The sequence below is a fragment of the Brienomyrus brachyistius genome, chromosome 5, assembly GCF_023856365.1.
Source record: "Brienomyrus brachyistius isolate T26 chromosome 5, BBRACH_0.4, whole genome shotgun sequence".
NCBI classification, from domain to species: Eukaryota; Metazoa; Chordata; class Actinopteri; order Osteoglossiformes; family Mormyridae; genus Brienomyrus; species Brienomyrus brachyistius.
This window is the reverse complement of record NC_064537.1, coordinates 36,783,381-36,801,395: the sequence shown is the minus strand read 5'-3', so window position 1 is coordinate 36,801,395 and position 18,015 is coordinate 36,783,381. Positions and strand designations below refer to the sequence as shown.

The 18,015-nt window shown below is 43.3% G+C and overlaps 1 protein-coding gene across 5 annotated transcripts in view; it reads right to left on the bottom strand.

Annotated features, from left to right (window-relative positions):
• The window catches only part of LOC125741918 (speckle-type POZ protein), a 77,567-nt gene that overhangs the window by 6,899 nt on the left and 52,653 nt on the right, over positions 1 to 18,015 (bottom strand). For all 5 annotated transcript variants that reach the window (XR_007397937.1, XM_049013439.1, XM_049013441.1 and 2 more), the window contains 2 exons: positions 3,724 to 3,901; positions 2,426 to 2,481 (listed from right to left, as the gene is read on the bottom strand). Coding sequence is in view for 4 of the 5 variants with exons in the window: in XM_049013439.1 (XP_048869396.1) it covers positions 2,426 to 2,481; positions 3,724 to 3,901 (234 nt within the window). In the remaining variant the exon portion in view is untranslated. The remainder of the gene's footprint in view (positions 1 to 2,425; positions 2,482 to 3,723; positions 3,902 to 18,015) is intronic.

The following is an 18,015-nucleotide window of genomic DNA, read 5'->3' as shown; positions in this document are numbered from 1 at the left end:
CCAAACACTCATTTACACACCGGTGGCGGAGGCTGCCATGCAAGGTGCCAACCTGCTCACCGGGAGCAATTTGGGGTTCAGTATCTTGCTCAAGGACACTTTGATGGGGTCAGGAGGAACCAGGGCTCGAACCTGCAACCCTCCGGTTGCTGAACGAGAGCACTACCTCCTGTGCCACCATCTTCCCCATGTGAGGGATGTTGTTATGGGTGCTGCTAAACATTGCAGAAGTGAAACCAGAGCAAGATGTCACCATGTTAAACCCCTTCTGGGGGGAGGGGGGGAGACGTGTGTAACCAGAAGGTCATGGGGTCAAATCCCAGGGCCAGCAATGTCACCGTATGACACATTGCGCCCTTGAGCGGGACCTTTAGCCCCAATTGCTCCAGGGACAGGGAATGATTCTGATATCCGATCCTCACCTTTACAGGCAAAAAAATGTTATAAATAAATCTTCTCTTATGACTACATATATCACTGCAGAAATGTATCAGATAAACGCCTAGAACAGTGTTCAAATGTAAGAAATATCTAGAATCTTATTTGAATAAATTCAAGATGGATAGTTATTTTAGAGGAACGGAAGAATAATATGAATTATAACGGATATCTTATGTTCTGTACATTCTCTTCTGGACTGAAATGCGGTGGGAAGAATGAGAGCAGCTCACAGGAAAAAGCAGAAGGGAAATCCACACAAACAAAGTGGCCCGATGTCACAAGCAGCCAAAGTGGAGATCTGAGAAGTGCCACAAGGACACAGAGGCTGGCACAGAAGCACTTATCCCCTGGGTGGCACAATTAACTCCGGTGTGGAGAGAGAGAGAGAAAGAAAATCCGGCACTCAAGAACCTCAGTTTTGGCAGGGAGAAGCATAAGGAACTTAAAGCACTTTAAACGTGTTTAAAGTACTTTGACGATAAAAGCAGGTGAACACAGAGAGCTGCTTGTGATGGAGGACTGACTCCATCACGCTCATTAGGATTCAGGAGTGGAGTCTGAAACACGAACCTGACAAAGAAAACTGACTTGGCGCCATGAACCACAGGGCAGCAGCTGCGAGTGAAAGGTACTCGTTTGCCACCAGCGGTATTCAGGGAAAATGGGTTTGTTATGCAGTTATTTCCCGCTTTTTGCTTTCAGTTCTTTCTCTTTTGCTTGGGGACAGGAGATTTGATGAGGAAAAACACAGTATTTTGCCATAATCTTTGAAACAGAAAATCAAACGTAAATTGGCTGAACTTGGCCCCCCTGCCTCTCGCTGTTGTGCTCACACCCTGCTGCTCCGTTAAAGGGATCATTTAACCTCCCCCATCAGTGACTCTAAAGTGGGACAGTAAATATTTGGCAGGATTAAACAGAGGAGAGAGGCAGCAGCTGAAGCAATCCTGTGTTAAAAAAAAATAAGGCATTCCTAGGAGGGGGTCAGACTTTACATCCTGACCCGAGCCGCTACAGAGAGGTGGCAGTGTGAAAGGATCACGTCCAGCTCCCATGGGCCGGTGAGACCCCGGGGCTCTCCGACAGGGCTCTCCGACAGGGCTCTCCGACAGGGCTCTCCGACAGGGCTCTCCGACAGGGCTCGCAATGGCCAGCCACACACACGCTGAGCCGGTACCAAAAGCACAATGACAGCCGTGCTGCTTCATTCTTGAAAACAGAACCGTTTTTCCTCCCAATTTGTCCCTTCGAGACAACAGCAATACTATTGAAAACCATTATACAATGAAAAGTTACTTGCATAGAGCATGAATCTTCATTTTTAAAGGGCATCACAGTATCCACCTAAACTAGGAGACACTCTAAAATCGGTCATCACAGACGCTCACAAAGGCAGTAATGCAGCATAACGTGGATACAACAGATACAAAAAGCAAATTATCACAACAGAGGTTTAACTGCAGAGCTCGGAATATAGACCCAGTTAAAAATAAAAACACAAAAAGATTGAAAGGCACACCCAGCGCGGCCATTCTAACACATTTATGGACGATGGCAGAGCCTCCACTCCCAGCCATAAATCAGCCTTCTGGTATAAGGAGCAACATGGGAGGACATGCAAAATAATCTCCTCAGGGTGGGAATGGCTTGTCAAACACTTTGTGGGAGAGACTGTAGGAATGGGATCATGCTAATTCAATCCAAAAATAACTGAAGAGGAAGTTCCTTGGAGAGCTACCACAAACAGCATGGCAGCACAGGAGGAGGAGGAGAGGGAGGAGAAGGAGTCTCCCACGGCCAAGAGGGAGACCGGCTATGTTCAGCACCCCCACGCCTTGAGCTCTCAGCCGACGACTGGGGGCAGCGAGCCGTCGGCACATTTCCCCGAGGCTTCATCTGGACCGCCTGCCGCGTCGCCCAGCCTCCGCGTCTCCGGCTGAAAGGAACGGCGGGTTTTACGGCGTCATCTCTGGAGCAGACTCACCTTCTTGCTCTCCTCCATCTCGTGCTCGAACATGGCGCTGAAGACAGGCGAGCGAGCTGCAAGGCAGAGAACGGCCTGAGACAAAACGGACGGCACCTGGGTGGGCGGACGGCACCTTGTCCACAAATCCATCAAGCCCATTTCCCATCACGTATGGTAAAAATCGTTGAATAAAATTATTTAAAAAAGGATTGCAACTAAAATTAACTGTGATTAATCATGACTACAAACCCATGAATAAAGGCAGATAAAGACTCAGAAGACAGCCAGAATGAAATACGACTCCATGCTTAGGGTGCTTTTCTACCGCACCAGGAACCCTAATTTGAGACTTTGAGAAAGTACCAAAAATATGGTACTTCAAAGTGTTGGGGTTCCACTGGCATAAAAACTGGTACTGGCGCCAAATGACATAACACAAGGTGGTATATTTTGTACTGAATTTGAAAAATGCCATCCCCATCCAACCATTCTCTGCCGCTTATCCAGGGTTGGGTCACGGGTGCAACAGTCTAAGCAGGGATGCCCAGACCTCCCTCTAGCCAACCACCTCCTCCAGCTCCTCTGGGGGAATTCCAAGGGGTCCCCAGTCCAGCCAAGAGATATAATCTCTCCAGTGTGTCCTGTGTCTGCCCCGGGGCCTCCTCCGGGCTGGACATGACCGAAACACCTCCCCAGGGAGCCGTCCAGGAGGCATCCTAGATAGATGCCCTAATCACTTCATCTGGCTCCCTTCGATGCAGAGGAGCAGCAGCTCTACTTTGAGATCCTCCCGAATGTCCGAGCTCCTCATCCTGTCTCTAAGGCTATATGCTATATGTGCTTTTATGCTGTACTCGCTTATGTCCTAGTATATTAAACAGAAACACTTTTTAAATCTCTTGTCGTGCAGTTCTGATCTTTTTGTTGTATTTGTTCTTCTAACCAGATCACAATAATTTTTTTTTTTTAACTTTGCTTATGGTTGTTTTCTGAGATTGTAACTGTTTTCAAGGCAGTGTTTGTATTGTGTTTCAGTGGCAGGGTATTTGCATAACCAATCGAGTACCATACTTGGTGCGGTTGTAAAGCGCCCTTAGTCAGTACTACCCAGCTCCAATTATCAAAAGGTCCTGGTTGATGGCTGCCATTACAGCAACTCTGTGTGTGTAAGTCTTCATGGCACTATAAAAATACAACACTGACACCAAAGGTCTATTCTTTAACGAATTCCGTTCCTCCTTTGCAGAGATTATCACATCTCCCTCCCAGCCAGCTCTGCCCTCAGCGATGACTGCAGGTTGCTTCCCTATTCCTACCTGCTAGGATGGCCTTGTGAGCCTGGAACTCCTGGCCAGCCACGCACAGAGAGCAATCCGTGAAGCGCGAGTTCTCCCACAGCCCGCCCAGCTCGTCCGCTAGCCGGCAGTCAGGTACCTTCACCATGTTCATGGTGTTCTGACCCGAGATGTTGACAGAGTCCTGGACGACACTCACCTGCAATTAAAAACTCCATCAATCAGTCAATCTGCATGCAAACCCCAGCAGGATAAGTTAAACATAAGACGGTTAATCCAGAAAGGTATTCTCCGAGTAATACTCCGAGACCTATTAGTGACACATCTGAAACTGCAGCTTTATTGCGCATTCCACTTACATACCACTTAACTGCATTTCATTGTATATCCCTTAATGTCCATGTCTTCAAATGTCATTTATATTACACATAATTTTGTGTGTCTAAATATTTATATTCCATTTATGTCTTATTTGCATGATGACCAACAGTAACAACTATCATACACAGACACACCAATGGTACAGATGGAGCTCTGGATGGGTCATGCACAAGTTTTGCTTTTTTAGCTCAATGTATAAAAAACGTAAAATGTATAATGTGGCCACAAAAAAACTAAATTGAGCTCCTGAAATCCTTAAAATACACCCACAATTCACTTTTTTGTGTTCATTTTGGTATTTCGAGTTCTGCCATGAATTAAGTTGTGTTCATGATTTGGTCATTTGTGGACGTGCCGGCGAAGCCAAAAGTGCGGAATGCATGTCTCCTATTCCGGCTTGGTGTTATTCTGCTAGACCTGGCACTTATCCAAAGTTTCAATGAATTTTATGGTTGAAATTAGGGCTTAGGGTCATCCAATTCTTATTACTGTGCATGGTAATAACCAATATATGTATCAATGTCTGAGCCCTTAACTTAATAGTGCATACCTAATATTGCACATTTATCGTCCTATACTTTTTTTATGACAAAAACTATGCTTTGTGGTCATTTAATTACCATTTACATATTTACTTAGGCAATTTTTATAAATCTGTCTTTTATATTAATTCAGTAACAGTTTACATACAAGTGGTGTTTGTGCACTTCAAAAGTATGTGCAGATGGCTAGACTGCTGTGGGCACGATTTCTTTAGATTTTCTGAACTTGATTTACCATTTTGTGAGCATATTAACCTGAACTGTCCACATGATGTTGCACATTGCACACAGCGAATGGGGAAAAAAATAAATACTTTCCATTTGGGAGTCAAGCATCATCCCAACTGACGGGAAAACGGGACTTGTAGTCCCTATTTGAAAAGGGAATGGTGATCACTTGGGTTGTAGCAACTACAGGGGGATAACACTGCTTTCAGTGCCGGGTAAGATTATTAACTAGGGCCATCCTTACCAGGATCTGTGATCAATTGTTCACCTGTCAGTGGCTGGAGCAGTCTGGTTTTACGCCTAAGAAGTCTACCATCGACCGCATTCTGGCACGGAGGGTGCTAATATCGGCAGAGGTACTTTGTTGATTTTCATAAAGTCTTTGACTCTATTGATCGAGTTGCCCTGTGGGACATCCTGGGACTTTGCGGGACCCTCCCCAAAGCTGCATGACGTCATGGCCAGCCTGTACACTGGTACGATGAGTGTTGTGTGGAGTGGAGGGAGAACCTCCGTGTTCCTCCCAGTTTATTCTGGGGTTCGCCAGGAGTGTGTTCTTGCTCCTACACTATCAAAGGTCCAAGTCTTTAGAGTCCTGGTGCTCCGTGTCTTGTTGTATGGCTGTGAGACATGGACGCTATCCAGTGAGCTATCCAGAGACGAAGACTGGACTCCTTTGGTACTGTGCCTCTTCTGAGATTCCTTGTGTACCGCTGGCTTGACTTTGTGTTGAACGAGCGGTTGCTAGAGGAGTCCTGAATGAGGCACATGCTCTCCAACCTGACCTGACCTGATACGGCTCCATAAGTATAACTAAGTAACTACCATGTAATGGCATATGCCTCGTTTGGACTTTTTCCCAATCCTTAACTAGTTCAGTGCTTTTCCACTACAAAAAACAGGCCCTGGGCCAGAAAAAAATCTCCATCATGGGACCACAGAAAAGCTGGTCTCCGAATTTGCTTTCATAACATGAGTGAAAGTAGGATGCGCTATCACATCCAAACCTTCGGCATACCCAGAACATTCAATTCATAACTGATATAGTTTTGTCAAATATTACTGGCGCCAGCAGTGAAACAACTTGCTTCAATATTAGCAGAAAAATGTTACATCAATTTTCATTCTGTGGAAAATGAAAGACTGATTTTCTGACCTAATTTGATGATAAATTAAAAACACGCTGCAGGTCTAATAAAATATTTTGTCCTTGAGTGGCGAAGAGATCATGAGGCGGACAGCAAAGTTCAATTTTTAGCAGATTATTATTGTGTGATCTATAAAAGGACAGCGGGGTAAAACAGTGAGTGAGAATAAACTCAGTTACATACACAGATGGGGGAGCCTTTAAGGAGACAAAAGTGGGGATAAAGGTGATAAAGACAGGGCACACGAGTTATACTCTGAAAACTATTTTTTTTTGGCTTGGCAGCTTATAAAAACTGAAAATTTGAAATGAATCAAAATAAATCGAGGAAACGGAATACAAATGAACCTTTTCGTTATTCTCACTTCTGCCTACGTAACACACCAGTTCCATTCATTTTTGAAACTGGTGGAAATGCCAGCAGGTTCTCAAAAGGAACCAAATGAGAACCAGCTCAGCGCCAGCTTTGTGCTGATGAAAATGATACAGACCTCATTGAGATTCTCTTCAGAGATCAAATGTTACTGCTATCTGGATTATTTTTTTATATTATTTATACAAGTCTAAACATTTATACTTTATGTATTTAGATTTTTTTTGCTATGCCAGCTAACAAACATTTGACCAAGCACAGTCAGTGGGGTGAATGCAAAATCTGTATAATATACCCAAAAATTGCAACAGCTTTAAAAAAAAAAAAGTTTCTATATTAGCAAAAATATTTTTTAAGTCAAGCGATGCCAAAAATGTGTGTCCTGTATTGGTTCAAAATGGGACATAGCATTATTCGATAATGGGCAATTGTCAAATATACCAACTCTCGTTCTCAAATTTCCCAAAATACTTAACTGCATAACACTGACGTTACTTTTGCACAATAAAGGGCTGCATGAAGAATAAACATTTTTGCAGAACATACACGGGGATTAGCTCACTGTGTGGCACTGCTTTAAGTTTTGTGTGATCTGTGTCAAAATTTTACCACTTCCAATTTGTCACCCATAAAATATGTGACCCGTCGCCACAAAATGAGTCTTAAGTCGCACTGGTAGAACTGCACCCATAAGACTCATTTTGTGGTGATGGGTCACATAAGTAAAATTTTAAAAAGATCTGTAAAATACTTTTAGAGTTACTATGTTCCCCAGACCAAGGGTCTTGTCCAACTTTCGTTTTCCTCCTTTGCTGCCACACAGCGCTGCTGCTTCAACTTTGGGGCAATTTGTCTGAAAATGAAATCAGGTGTAGAGTTTCACATAATGTTCTTCTAAAGCAGTAATAAAATCTGTCAAATACTTTTTGAATTATTACATTCACAAGGTCAAATGTCTTTCACCCTTCCTTTTGCTGCCACTATGCACAGCTTCATTTGTGTCTCAAAATTTGATCAGCTTCAATTGTTCAATACGGTGTATTTGCAAAACTGGAGAAAGACTGTCAAGTACTTTTTGAGTTATCACTCCAATGGAATCAAGTGTCTAAATTAGACTTTATTTTGCCATGCAGCGCTGCTCCAATTTTAGTGCAGTGCGTCTCAATATTTGATCAGTTTGAGTTCATCAACCACTTAATGTACATGCAATATCTTAAAAAAAGATCTGTCAAAGACTTTTGAGCTATCTCATTAACAAGAAAGCATCTGTGACCCATTGCAAAAGCATATGTATTCCTTGTCCAGAGAATACAGTTAGGCTTGGTTCACTATTATTGTTGAGATAAACAGCTTTGAGGCACAATATTATTTTTGCTTTGAAATGATGGGTAACTTTGGCATTTAACTGCTGTTATTTGGTTTCCAGCCAATTGAGAACGGGAGTAAACTTAAATTACATCACATCACATAACAACACAAGATGGCAACACCAGAAATTCATACACTCTCCACAGAATGCATCATCCAGTTGAATTAGAAAGTTATGCAAGGCTACTTCACTGCTAGGTTCAGCACCAGAGCAGTCCACAAGTCAGACTCAGATGGGTTTGTAAAAAGCACCAGATACAAATGAAAGGCACAAATGCAATCATAAGATACAATGCAGAAGTAGCATGTTTTTACACAGTGGAGAATGCTTGTCAGTGACATGCTTTAAGGTGGCCATATACTTCAAATGAAATCAACGGAACTGACGTTGTTTTAGCAGTACAACATCGTCTGAATGGTGATCACGGCTTCAGCAAACTGCCTGTGTAGGATCCTCAAAGTGAACTTTCTTTGTTCTAATCCAACCCACCGTCCATCACTGGTTCACACAAAGTGACACTGCAGGAATAGTCAGCATGACTAATTACATTATTTACTCACATAGTGGCCACGGCCTTTACTGACCTAAGCCACAGAAGTAACAGGCCATTATTTGAGACAGGCTTTTATAAGGATTAGACCTTTATTTTTAATTTAGTATGTTACTGCATTACACTGTTAATATAAATTCTATATTTGAATAAATCAAACACCATCATTATGTCAATATCAACAATGTAAAACATACTGGGTACATTTATTGTAAATATTCTCTTAAAACAGCTGCATAACACTAGATGACAGTATTGCAAGTCCATAAAAATTTTAACAGCATGAAGAATTGTCTTTTAAAAGTGTTTTCTTAAAAGTCAACTTTTCATCAGGTCTGTAGCTATTGACTCTGCAGACAGTTGATGACTCTGCACACTGGGCGCCTCAGCATGCATTGTCCTCGCTCTGTGATTTTATGTGACCTACCACTTCATGGCTGAGTTGCTGTTGTTCCCAATTGCTTCCACTTTGTTATAATACCACTAACAGTTGACCGTGGAATATTTAGTAGCGAGGACATTTCACAAATGGACTTATTGTACAGGAGGCATCCTATCACGGTACCTGGCTTGAATTCACTGAGCTCCTGAGAGCGACCCATTCTTTCACAAATGTTTGTAGATGCATTCTGCATGCCTAGGTGCTTGATTTTATACACCTGTGGCTATGGAAGTGATTGGAGCACCTGAATTCAATGATTTGGAGGGGTGTCCCAATACCTTTGGCAATATAATGTATGTTCAATTTAACTTGCGTGTAGTATGACTAGTCATGCGCCAGTTTACTGTAAATACGCCCAGATGTCACAACATAACAAAACATTTCATGAGTTTCTCCAAATATTAACATAGACGTTCCCTTTTTTCACAGCAGTCAAATATCTAATAGCGATCAGATTTAGCTACAAGCAAAATCTGAACTGCAAATCTAGGATATTGCCTAAATATAAACATTGCAGCTTACCTTGATAGACAGCTAACATTAAGTATTTGTTTTATCCGATAACAGAAATGTTTCTGCATGTATTAACGTGCATTTCGCCAACTAAAACTAATTGCAACTTAGAAGCACATAGCTATATGAACTCTAGATGTCTCCTTTTTTACGTTTCCTCCAAGACATTTACAAATCGTAAAATCTTTGTATCAATGAGCGCACAAATGTTTCTCGTTTATTTATTTAGTGCAAAGCCTTTATAAATGAGCCCAAGAGTTTACCCCCTATTGTTTTATTTCACTGGCCTGTAAAATCAGTCTTTATTTGTTGACGTAGACCATCCGCCGGCCATTATCTAAAACCCTGCTATAAACTGAATCCTGTTTATTTGTGGAAGTACGTTATGCAGTTACTGGCATGCTTTGCGCTACACCATGCATGTCTGTGAATAGTTTAAACAAATTTGTGTATTTCTGTTGTAAATAGTAAATGACATTGCATTTAATGTTTGCTCTGGAATGTGTGTGTTGCTCACAGGCGGAAGCGGCTATCAGGATGATCTTTTGGTAACAACAGATGTGGTCCAATGAGAATTCAGACGCCCATCGTAGCTCAATTCATAAATCCTGACTGGAGACTACAGCACAAGTGTCTCCAAACAAGGTTTTCACCATTAGTTACATGATGGACGACCTAGCTGATGCTATGCCGACAGTTGAAGCAATATTCCTATTGTTCTAATGATGGAATTTCTAAATGTGCCTTTTGGCTACCAAAAATACTACCTTGATGAAAATTTTCGGATACAAGCTCTTTTATGTAACATTTGTAGGTCATTTCAAGAGCAAATTACTCCTCACAATGTTAAATAATATGTCACATAAATTTTTACGTAACAATCAATTTAAAAATGGCCTAAAAGGATTTCTTAAAAGTGAATAGGCCTATCACCCAGCCCTAGTTAAGTTAATACATACATATACCGATTCCATGGAAGTAGTAAGGAACTTTAGTGACCAAGATATGATAAAGTCTTATAGGTGAACTTATTATTCCTTGTTATTATTTTTCCTCACTTGCAGTAGCAAGTTTTCCCTGGGATTTCACTCAGCTTGGTTCCACTAAAAGGCTGCTGCTTCCTATGACTTTGGTGTGTGATGTAATCCCTTGATCAGCATGATGGCAGCCTGCTTGACAGCAGCTGTGCGAGAGAGTCCCTCTTTTTCCAAGACACATGCTGCTTCTCCACAGACAGGAAGCGAAGACCACGACAAAAGACTTCAAGAGCCCTGTGTTCTGCTCGGAAACTTCTGAGGAACATACTCCAGCTTCCTTCCATGTGTTTTTTCCCCCAAAGAAATGGACTGAAAGGGAGACAGCCTCTCCTGCTGAGCGCCTCTTGGACGAGGAGGTCATGTGTCAAGGAGTGAGCGTGAAGGGAGAAGTGTCTTCGAGCCTGCATGTCGAATGAAAAGATGAGACGAGAGAGCCAGAATGAGGAAAAAAAACGATGGAGGGCCGGGGAGACAATGAAGGATGGAAAGAAGAGAGATATTCATCCCCTGTTATAGACATGGAGCCCAGAGTCACCCCTGGAAGATGCCTGGCTGCCAGAACGGAAACGTGTGCAAGGAGGTGGAAGCAGCCAACGCCACGGGGTCCTGCCCGTAAAGCACTTTATTTAACTTAATTAAACCGGGAAAAACCCCACTGAGATGACAGAGCCCCATTTGCTGGGAAGGTCTGGCCAAGACAGAAGCTGCAAGTTACCAGACAGAAGCTGAAGCAGAGTTAGACTAGAGCTGGATAGGGCACGGAAATGAAGCAGAAATTTCACACATATAACATTCTGGGATTCTAAAGTATCACCGCAAGGTTACCTCAAGTGTATGAGGCTAAAATTTTGAAAACCATTTTCCATTTCAGAGCCTTCTGAATGATATTGTGCAGGTCACGGTGATATGCATTGTTTTCCCAGATTTGAAGAATGGAGACACACATGGAAGCTTCCCAAAGCTAGTGTTTTACCAGGGCTGCTGGATCTGAGAACAAAGGAAGGGGGTTTCCCTTCATCTCCAAATCATGTTCGCCAGGAGAGCCAGCAGAAGGCCGATTCAGGACCCTCCAAGTGCAGATGGTAGCTCTGAAAGATTAGAGAGATCAGCTGTACTGCAGAGCCGATTTTATGCGGGATCTTATGTGACGTGACCAGAAGGGTAGAGCTATACGAGAACCAACTTACCTCCAATGTGATGCAGGCAAGACCATAACAAGAAGCAAGATTATTTCAACAGTAAACATCCAAACATTCTGACAACCCACAAGGGGCCATGATGGTAACAGAATGTGGGGAAAGACACTAACATCTTGGCTAAGCAACCCAGTTCAGTGTATCGCCAAGCACGTCACTGACGGCACCTCCGTGATCTGTTTGTTGTGGTTACACTCGATTTGTTCATGACGCCTGCATCCCTGGCGCTTCCTGCTAGGCTGACTCCACCACCTGTTCCAGGCCCTGCTAGCATGCTCCATTCATCTCCACTTATCTAACTCCAGGGGAAGCAGTCGTGCAGAGAAGCCCCAGTCCCTGCAGGAGATCAGGACCATGGATGAATTGGCCAGCCGTGATCCTCAGCGAGTGCGAAAAAGCGTAAATGCCTGGGGGGCTCAAGGGGCGGGAGCTATGCCCAGGAAAGCACAGCTCTGACCGCAGTGGGAGGGACAGGTGTGTCCAGGACTGGGATGTTGGGATTATGAGACCGAGAGATGACGTCACATGCATGTCTGCTCGGAAGGGTTTATGAGAGCGTGTCGAGCTGGATATCTCCGCTCCAAAGCTGTTAGCCGCCTGCTTGGCAGGAGCGGCAGCATTTGAAAGGATTAGGCAGCATCAGTCTAAGGAGGGAAAACAACAGAAAAAAGGTGCTGATAGCTCCCGTGCTGCGAACATCAGCAATATTACAAGAAAACAGGATACGCAAATGAAACAAAAGGCAGAGAGGCCGACGTCTGTCAAAGCGCACCGCCGTAAGTCCTTCTGAGCAAATGGATCCAGAACACCGGCACGGAAGATACAAAGTGGCCTGTCACGCAGGCGAATGGCAAGTATAAATAACGGGGGGGTTCAGCCAGTAGAGACCGACTCATGGAAACATGAAAACTTCATATCCCGGCTGAGGATTTTGCTTGACAAACGGAGGACGGGGCGACGGCTTGACTACTGCCAGAACCTGACTCCCCTGCAGCTCTTCAGGAAGGCGTTGTCCGGAAGCAAACCATGAATGCACCGCCCCCCTGCCACCGCCGTCCACGAGCCTCATTACTGCGTGCTCATTTGTGTTAAAAATGATGCAAACTTCTCACTAGTATCACATACCCTCCCCCCCTTCAATCACAATCACTGTAGGAAATCCCATTTTATACACGTTTCTTTTTCATCATTTTTTCCTAGATATTTTTTTGCCTGACGGTGCATGGAAGTCTACAAAAAATAATGAAAAGGAAAGTTCATTAAGTGGGGGGGAATTAGCCGGCCATGCAGTCCGTCTCATTTCCGCAAAATTTTCAGGCCCGGTGGGTTTTTCAATCAGTCCTGAGCGTGTTCTTCATGTTCGCTCTAGCCAGGCTGTTTTAATGGAGCCGTGATCTTTTAACTCCGCAGCTGGCCTCATCACCAGCTTTTCATAATGCATGACTCTCCCTTTTCAAAGCAAAGAGCAACAAAATAAACAGAATTTTTTTATATCCTTTTTTCCACTCCCATCTCTTGTTCTCCCTCACTCTACAACCCCCCCCCCCCACAAACCCAAACCTAAAGCCCCATCCATCCCTAGGAGACCATATGTTCCAGCACGGTATTAGAGTGTGCATATATCGACCAGGCAATTAACTTTGGAAGGAAACTGACACAAAAATACCAGGTAAAAAGACTTGGTTGTGTTTCTGACACATTTCAGAGTCTGAGCAAATGCTCTGCATCTTTCAGGACTCCTCAACACACCTGTTTAGCCTCATTGTTGCCCAAAGACATTGTTTTTTTTCTCTTTTTCAAAACAAGGCAAAACGTTTTCTATACAGAAGTGAATGCATCCTCGATGTCCTTCTGGAATACTATAAAACAAAAGACAAACTTGACAGATTTATATAAAAAAGGAGGAACCTACTAGCAATGACACCTGTTCTGTGTTCATTAAAACCACTTGAAAAAATTCAAACACCGACGAGATTGAATTTCCACTGAAAAGGACAAGGCCTCCAATTCACCAAGTCCCTTAACAGTTACAGGAGTAGATTCACACTATCAGGATAACCTGGACAAGCATATCTGAACTACCACCTCTAGAATGGATTCCTTAATTTCATAATTCATGGACAATTCTTGGTGTTTTTGGCAACAAACTGTTCAAAAAGATTTTTGTGCATACTATTGTCAGTCATAACAGACACAATTTAAGGTCAGTTCATACTTCTCTATGTGGACATGCAGGTATACATGTGACGTGACCGATGTCAATGTACATTTGCAGGCGAACATGTGCAACACCATGATTATGTGTCGGCCTGGCCAGCAACCACACTGGTTCTCACCCATGTCTTTTTGAATATTGTTCCTCTTCCTGCATATATTCTGCGCAACCAATATTATGCTCCCAGTAAAAACATATACTATTACATACAGAGAACCTGGTTCGAGTTGCACAATTCTGGGTAAAATATGAATCACTACTTTTTTCACTTAGAATCAGGATTGTGGTTTTCTCTCATGGGTCTTGAGCAACACGTTTCATTCTTTTTATTATTTTGCATTATATACTGCTTTTCACAACATACAATAATTGTGACCAGTGCTGTCTTAATGGTTAGGGAAGCGCACTTATAATAGAAAGATTGCAGGTTCAAATTCCCGACCAGCAAGGAACCACTGAGGTACCCTGAGCAAGGTACTGCCCCCAAGCACTGCTCCCCGGGTGCTGAATTAGCTGCCCCATGCTATGTCACGATGTCACATGGGTTAAATGCAGAGGACACATTTCGTTGTTGTGTGCTGTGGTGTGTCAACAATGACAACTAAATTCTAAATAAAGATTCACAATATTTTGGGTAATACACCAGAATTGCCATCCAACATTTAAACTACCAATATTTAAAGTTAGCAGTACTAGTCCAGTTACTACTGAAACAATGGTGATGACTGCATTGGACAATCGGCCATTTTCCATAATGGAGGACAAGGATTTCAGTCTCCTCATTGACCACTTGAGGTCTATAAGTACTGACCCGCAAATTTCATTATTCAAATCTCATTGTGTAATCTGGCCCGCAGATTGATCTTTTGTTTTCCACAGAATAAAAAATGAGTGATTCTGCTCATTTGCACCAACAAGTTTGGCAAGTTTCACTGCTTATTTTAAATAAGAAGAAAATATGCATCTCAGTTTTCCTCTTTGTGCTGTAACATACAGTGCTATATTCAAACCTATCCTGGGTGAACGTTGCTTTTCGTAATATCAATAGATTTGGATCTATAGTACTTTTTCGTTAGGTACTTTTATTTTACTGGATGACTTTTACTTGAGTAGCATTTGAGTGTAATATCTGTACTTTTACTTAATTTAATACTTTTGCCACCCCTGCACCTATTCTGCACATGTTCAAATTTAATGTGCACTTGATTGTGAACAGTTATGCATTCAGAGACACACAGTCCATGTGTGGAAAAATATGAACCGGCCTTTATTATCTTACAATCCATATAAAGGAACACAGTGTGAAAAGATAATGCTCTCTCGGGACCACAGTGTGACAAACAGCGAGTGACGAGGGGGTGGATTAAAGTGCAAAAACACAGGAAACTCCAAAACAAAGGGGCTGAGCTCAAGCCTGTATATACAGAGTACATATTTCATAAGCTAACCATATTCCTGCTGTGAGCTTGAAAACCTAAGAGATATTATGGCTTGTCCGATGTGTGTTAAAGAACAGAGTGTTAAACCTGACTTAATGGCATGTGAAGACATAAGCAGAAATTTAGGCCCCCTCTGGGTAAAACTCAGGGAGACTACAGATTATATTAATAGCTACCTGAAATGTTAGACACATATAGCTGTATAGCTGCATTGCCTGCACGTCTTTAATTAAATAACATTTTTCTGAAGAGAAACCGAAGCTGACATGCCCCATATGGTAAACTGTATTTCATTTAAATCTGTCTGAGTCTTTATTATACCGTGTTTCACACTGTCACTTTATTCTGCATCCAGGTAAACTCACTTAAGGCACATGCATGATTTGTTAGTAAGAGTTATAACAGTTCTCGCGACAATTTCAACTGTATTCCCATACGTGAGCTAGTAGAAAGCTGCTTTATTACACCTAATTTTAGCCAGGATCACACAGCAGCAGAAAGCAGAGTAGCTAAGAGTGTGGAAGTTCATGCTTTTTAGAGACCCAGGCGGAGCTGGGCTCTGGTGTCTATGAGGAGATCCTCCAAAGGTCATAGGTTACAATCCTACTTTCCTCTCTACTCAGCGAGTTAAGCCTCCATGCCTGTGACAGAGGGTTGTCAGTTCAAATCCCGTGGTTGCAGAATAGTTGCATCACGACTGGGCCCTTGGGCAAGACCCTTAATCCATGAAAAATGCTTCAGGGGGCTCCGGATAAATGGCCGACACTGAGCTGACGCCAAGCTTCATTCTCATCTGTATACATTTGTACGTCTTAAAGGTGAGCAAGATGGGATATGTGAAAACTAAAGAATTCCCACGTACCTGTACTCGTAATTTTTGCCAATGGCAAATAAAGTTTCATGTTATTTTTTCCCCCCATTTCCCTCACTAGTTTCTGAAAAGCAGCAGCAAACATTTTGGCATGCAAATCACATCTCAGGACGCCCTCACGTCCCAGGACACCGAGATCGGTAAAAAAATAAAATGCAAACGGGCTTTGCGATCTAAGTCAGTCATCTTCATTTGCATGTGTTGAGAGGAACACATCACCAGACAAGCCCTAGATTGGAGGATACGCTTACAAATCAAGCCTCGCCTTAATCTTAATGCTTATCATCACCAGAATTTGATATGAACAATGTTTCACTTGTTCTACGTTACTGTTACTGCTGATGTAAAGCTTTTTTTTGTTTGTTTAAATAAATACAAATACCATGAACATCATACTTGACTGCAACAATGAGCGCTAGCCAGTCACGAGCATTTGTTCTCTGCCAATTCTCTTAAAATTTTTATGATTTAGGACACAAGGCTGTAAGATACGCATTTACTAAATTGGATCTTAATTTTGCTTACACCTTGACCTGTCATAACTAACTCACTGTGTAAAACTGCAGCCCAAACACATTCTGTAACACATATATCAACATTTTAATTGAAAACTACTACTACTATTTTACTCAAACTACTACATGATGGGCCAGATATTTCATCTACAGACCGTCATAATATCCTTTGGGCAAATTAAGTAATAATGTCTGTCAAGATGCTTGTCTATCTGTCTACCTATCTGCCTGCCTGCCTGTCTGTCTGCATACCTGGCTTCATGTCTGCGTGCATGTCTGTGTGCCAATCTGTCTGCATGTATGCCTGTCTCTGTCTGGATGCCTACCTGTCTGCGGTCCTGTCTGCATGCCAATGTGTCTGTCTGCATTCCTGTCTGTGTGTCTGTCTGCCTGCCAGTCTGTCTGTGTTCCTGTCTGTGTGTCTGTCTTTATGTATATCTGCCAGCGATCTTGTCTGCGTGTTTGCGAGATTGTATGTCTGCAAACCAGCTTGTCTGTGTGCTAGTCTGCCTGTCTCCCTTGCTGCGTGCCAGTCTGTCTGAATGCGTGCATATCCCTGTCTGGATGCCTGGGCACAGAAACTGCGCAGCAGCGCCCACAAAGCACCCCCCTCCCCCACCCCCCCCACTCTCCACACCACGTAAAGCTCTGCCGCGTGGTACCCAACCTTCACCGGGCACTCTCCTCCCTCCGTCTCCCTCCAACCCCGGCTGGCACAGCACCAGCCCCGAAAAACAAAAACAAACGAGCAGCAGCTGTAGCAGCCTGCGAGATGGTCGCCCGACATATGGCAGGGCCTGGTAAAGGATGGATGCTGTCAGGGGCAGAGTGCTTAAAAAGAAAGAGAAAAAGAGAAACAGCAGAGGAAGAAAAAAGAAAAAGCTGAACATCAGCACAGAGCTAATTTATTCCGCGGGAGTCGTTTCCCTGCTAGGCACGATTTGGGGGCAGGCACAGGGGGAGAGGAGACGCTGTATATATATCCCAGCAACTTTCTGTATTCTGTTTGGCTTTTTGTTATTAAGTTGCTAATACAGGCACTGTGTAAAGCAGGCACTCTGTCGGCACAGGTGTCGCTAGCAATGCATAAATTAGACGGGAGAGCCAACGGTGAGAAACGATGCTGGAGGCCGGTGGGGTGGGGTTGGGGGGAGGGGGGGTGGTTGGGGAGGCTGAAAGTGAGACCAGAGGAGCGTAAACAGGCAGTTTACTGCAAACATGGCTGTGAATAGAGCGACGGCACCTGATTTCCTCAGCTCATTTCTCAGATGGAGAAATGACACCGTCTCGTGGTTCCGAAAGCAACCTCACATCTACAGTTCAGTGGGTGATGAAAGCTATGAAAATAAAACAGGACTTCTGTATCAGACGGGGAAGGTCTCAGTCAGGACAAGTCAGTCAGTAATGGCGGCCAGCGCGGCGGTTTTAATAGGGACAAACTCCTCATTAAACAGCTCCAGGTGTCCAGGAGCTCCGGCTGAGACAGAAATCCGGG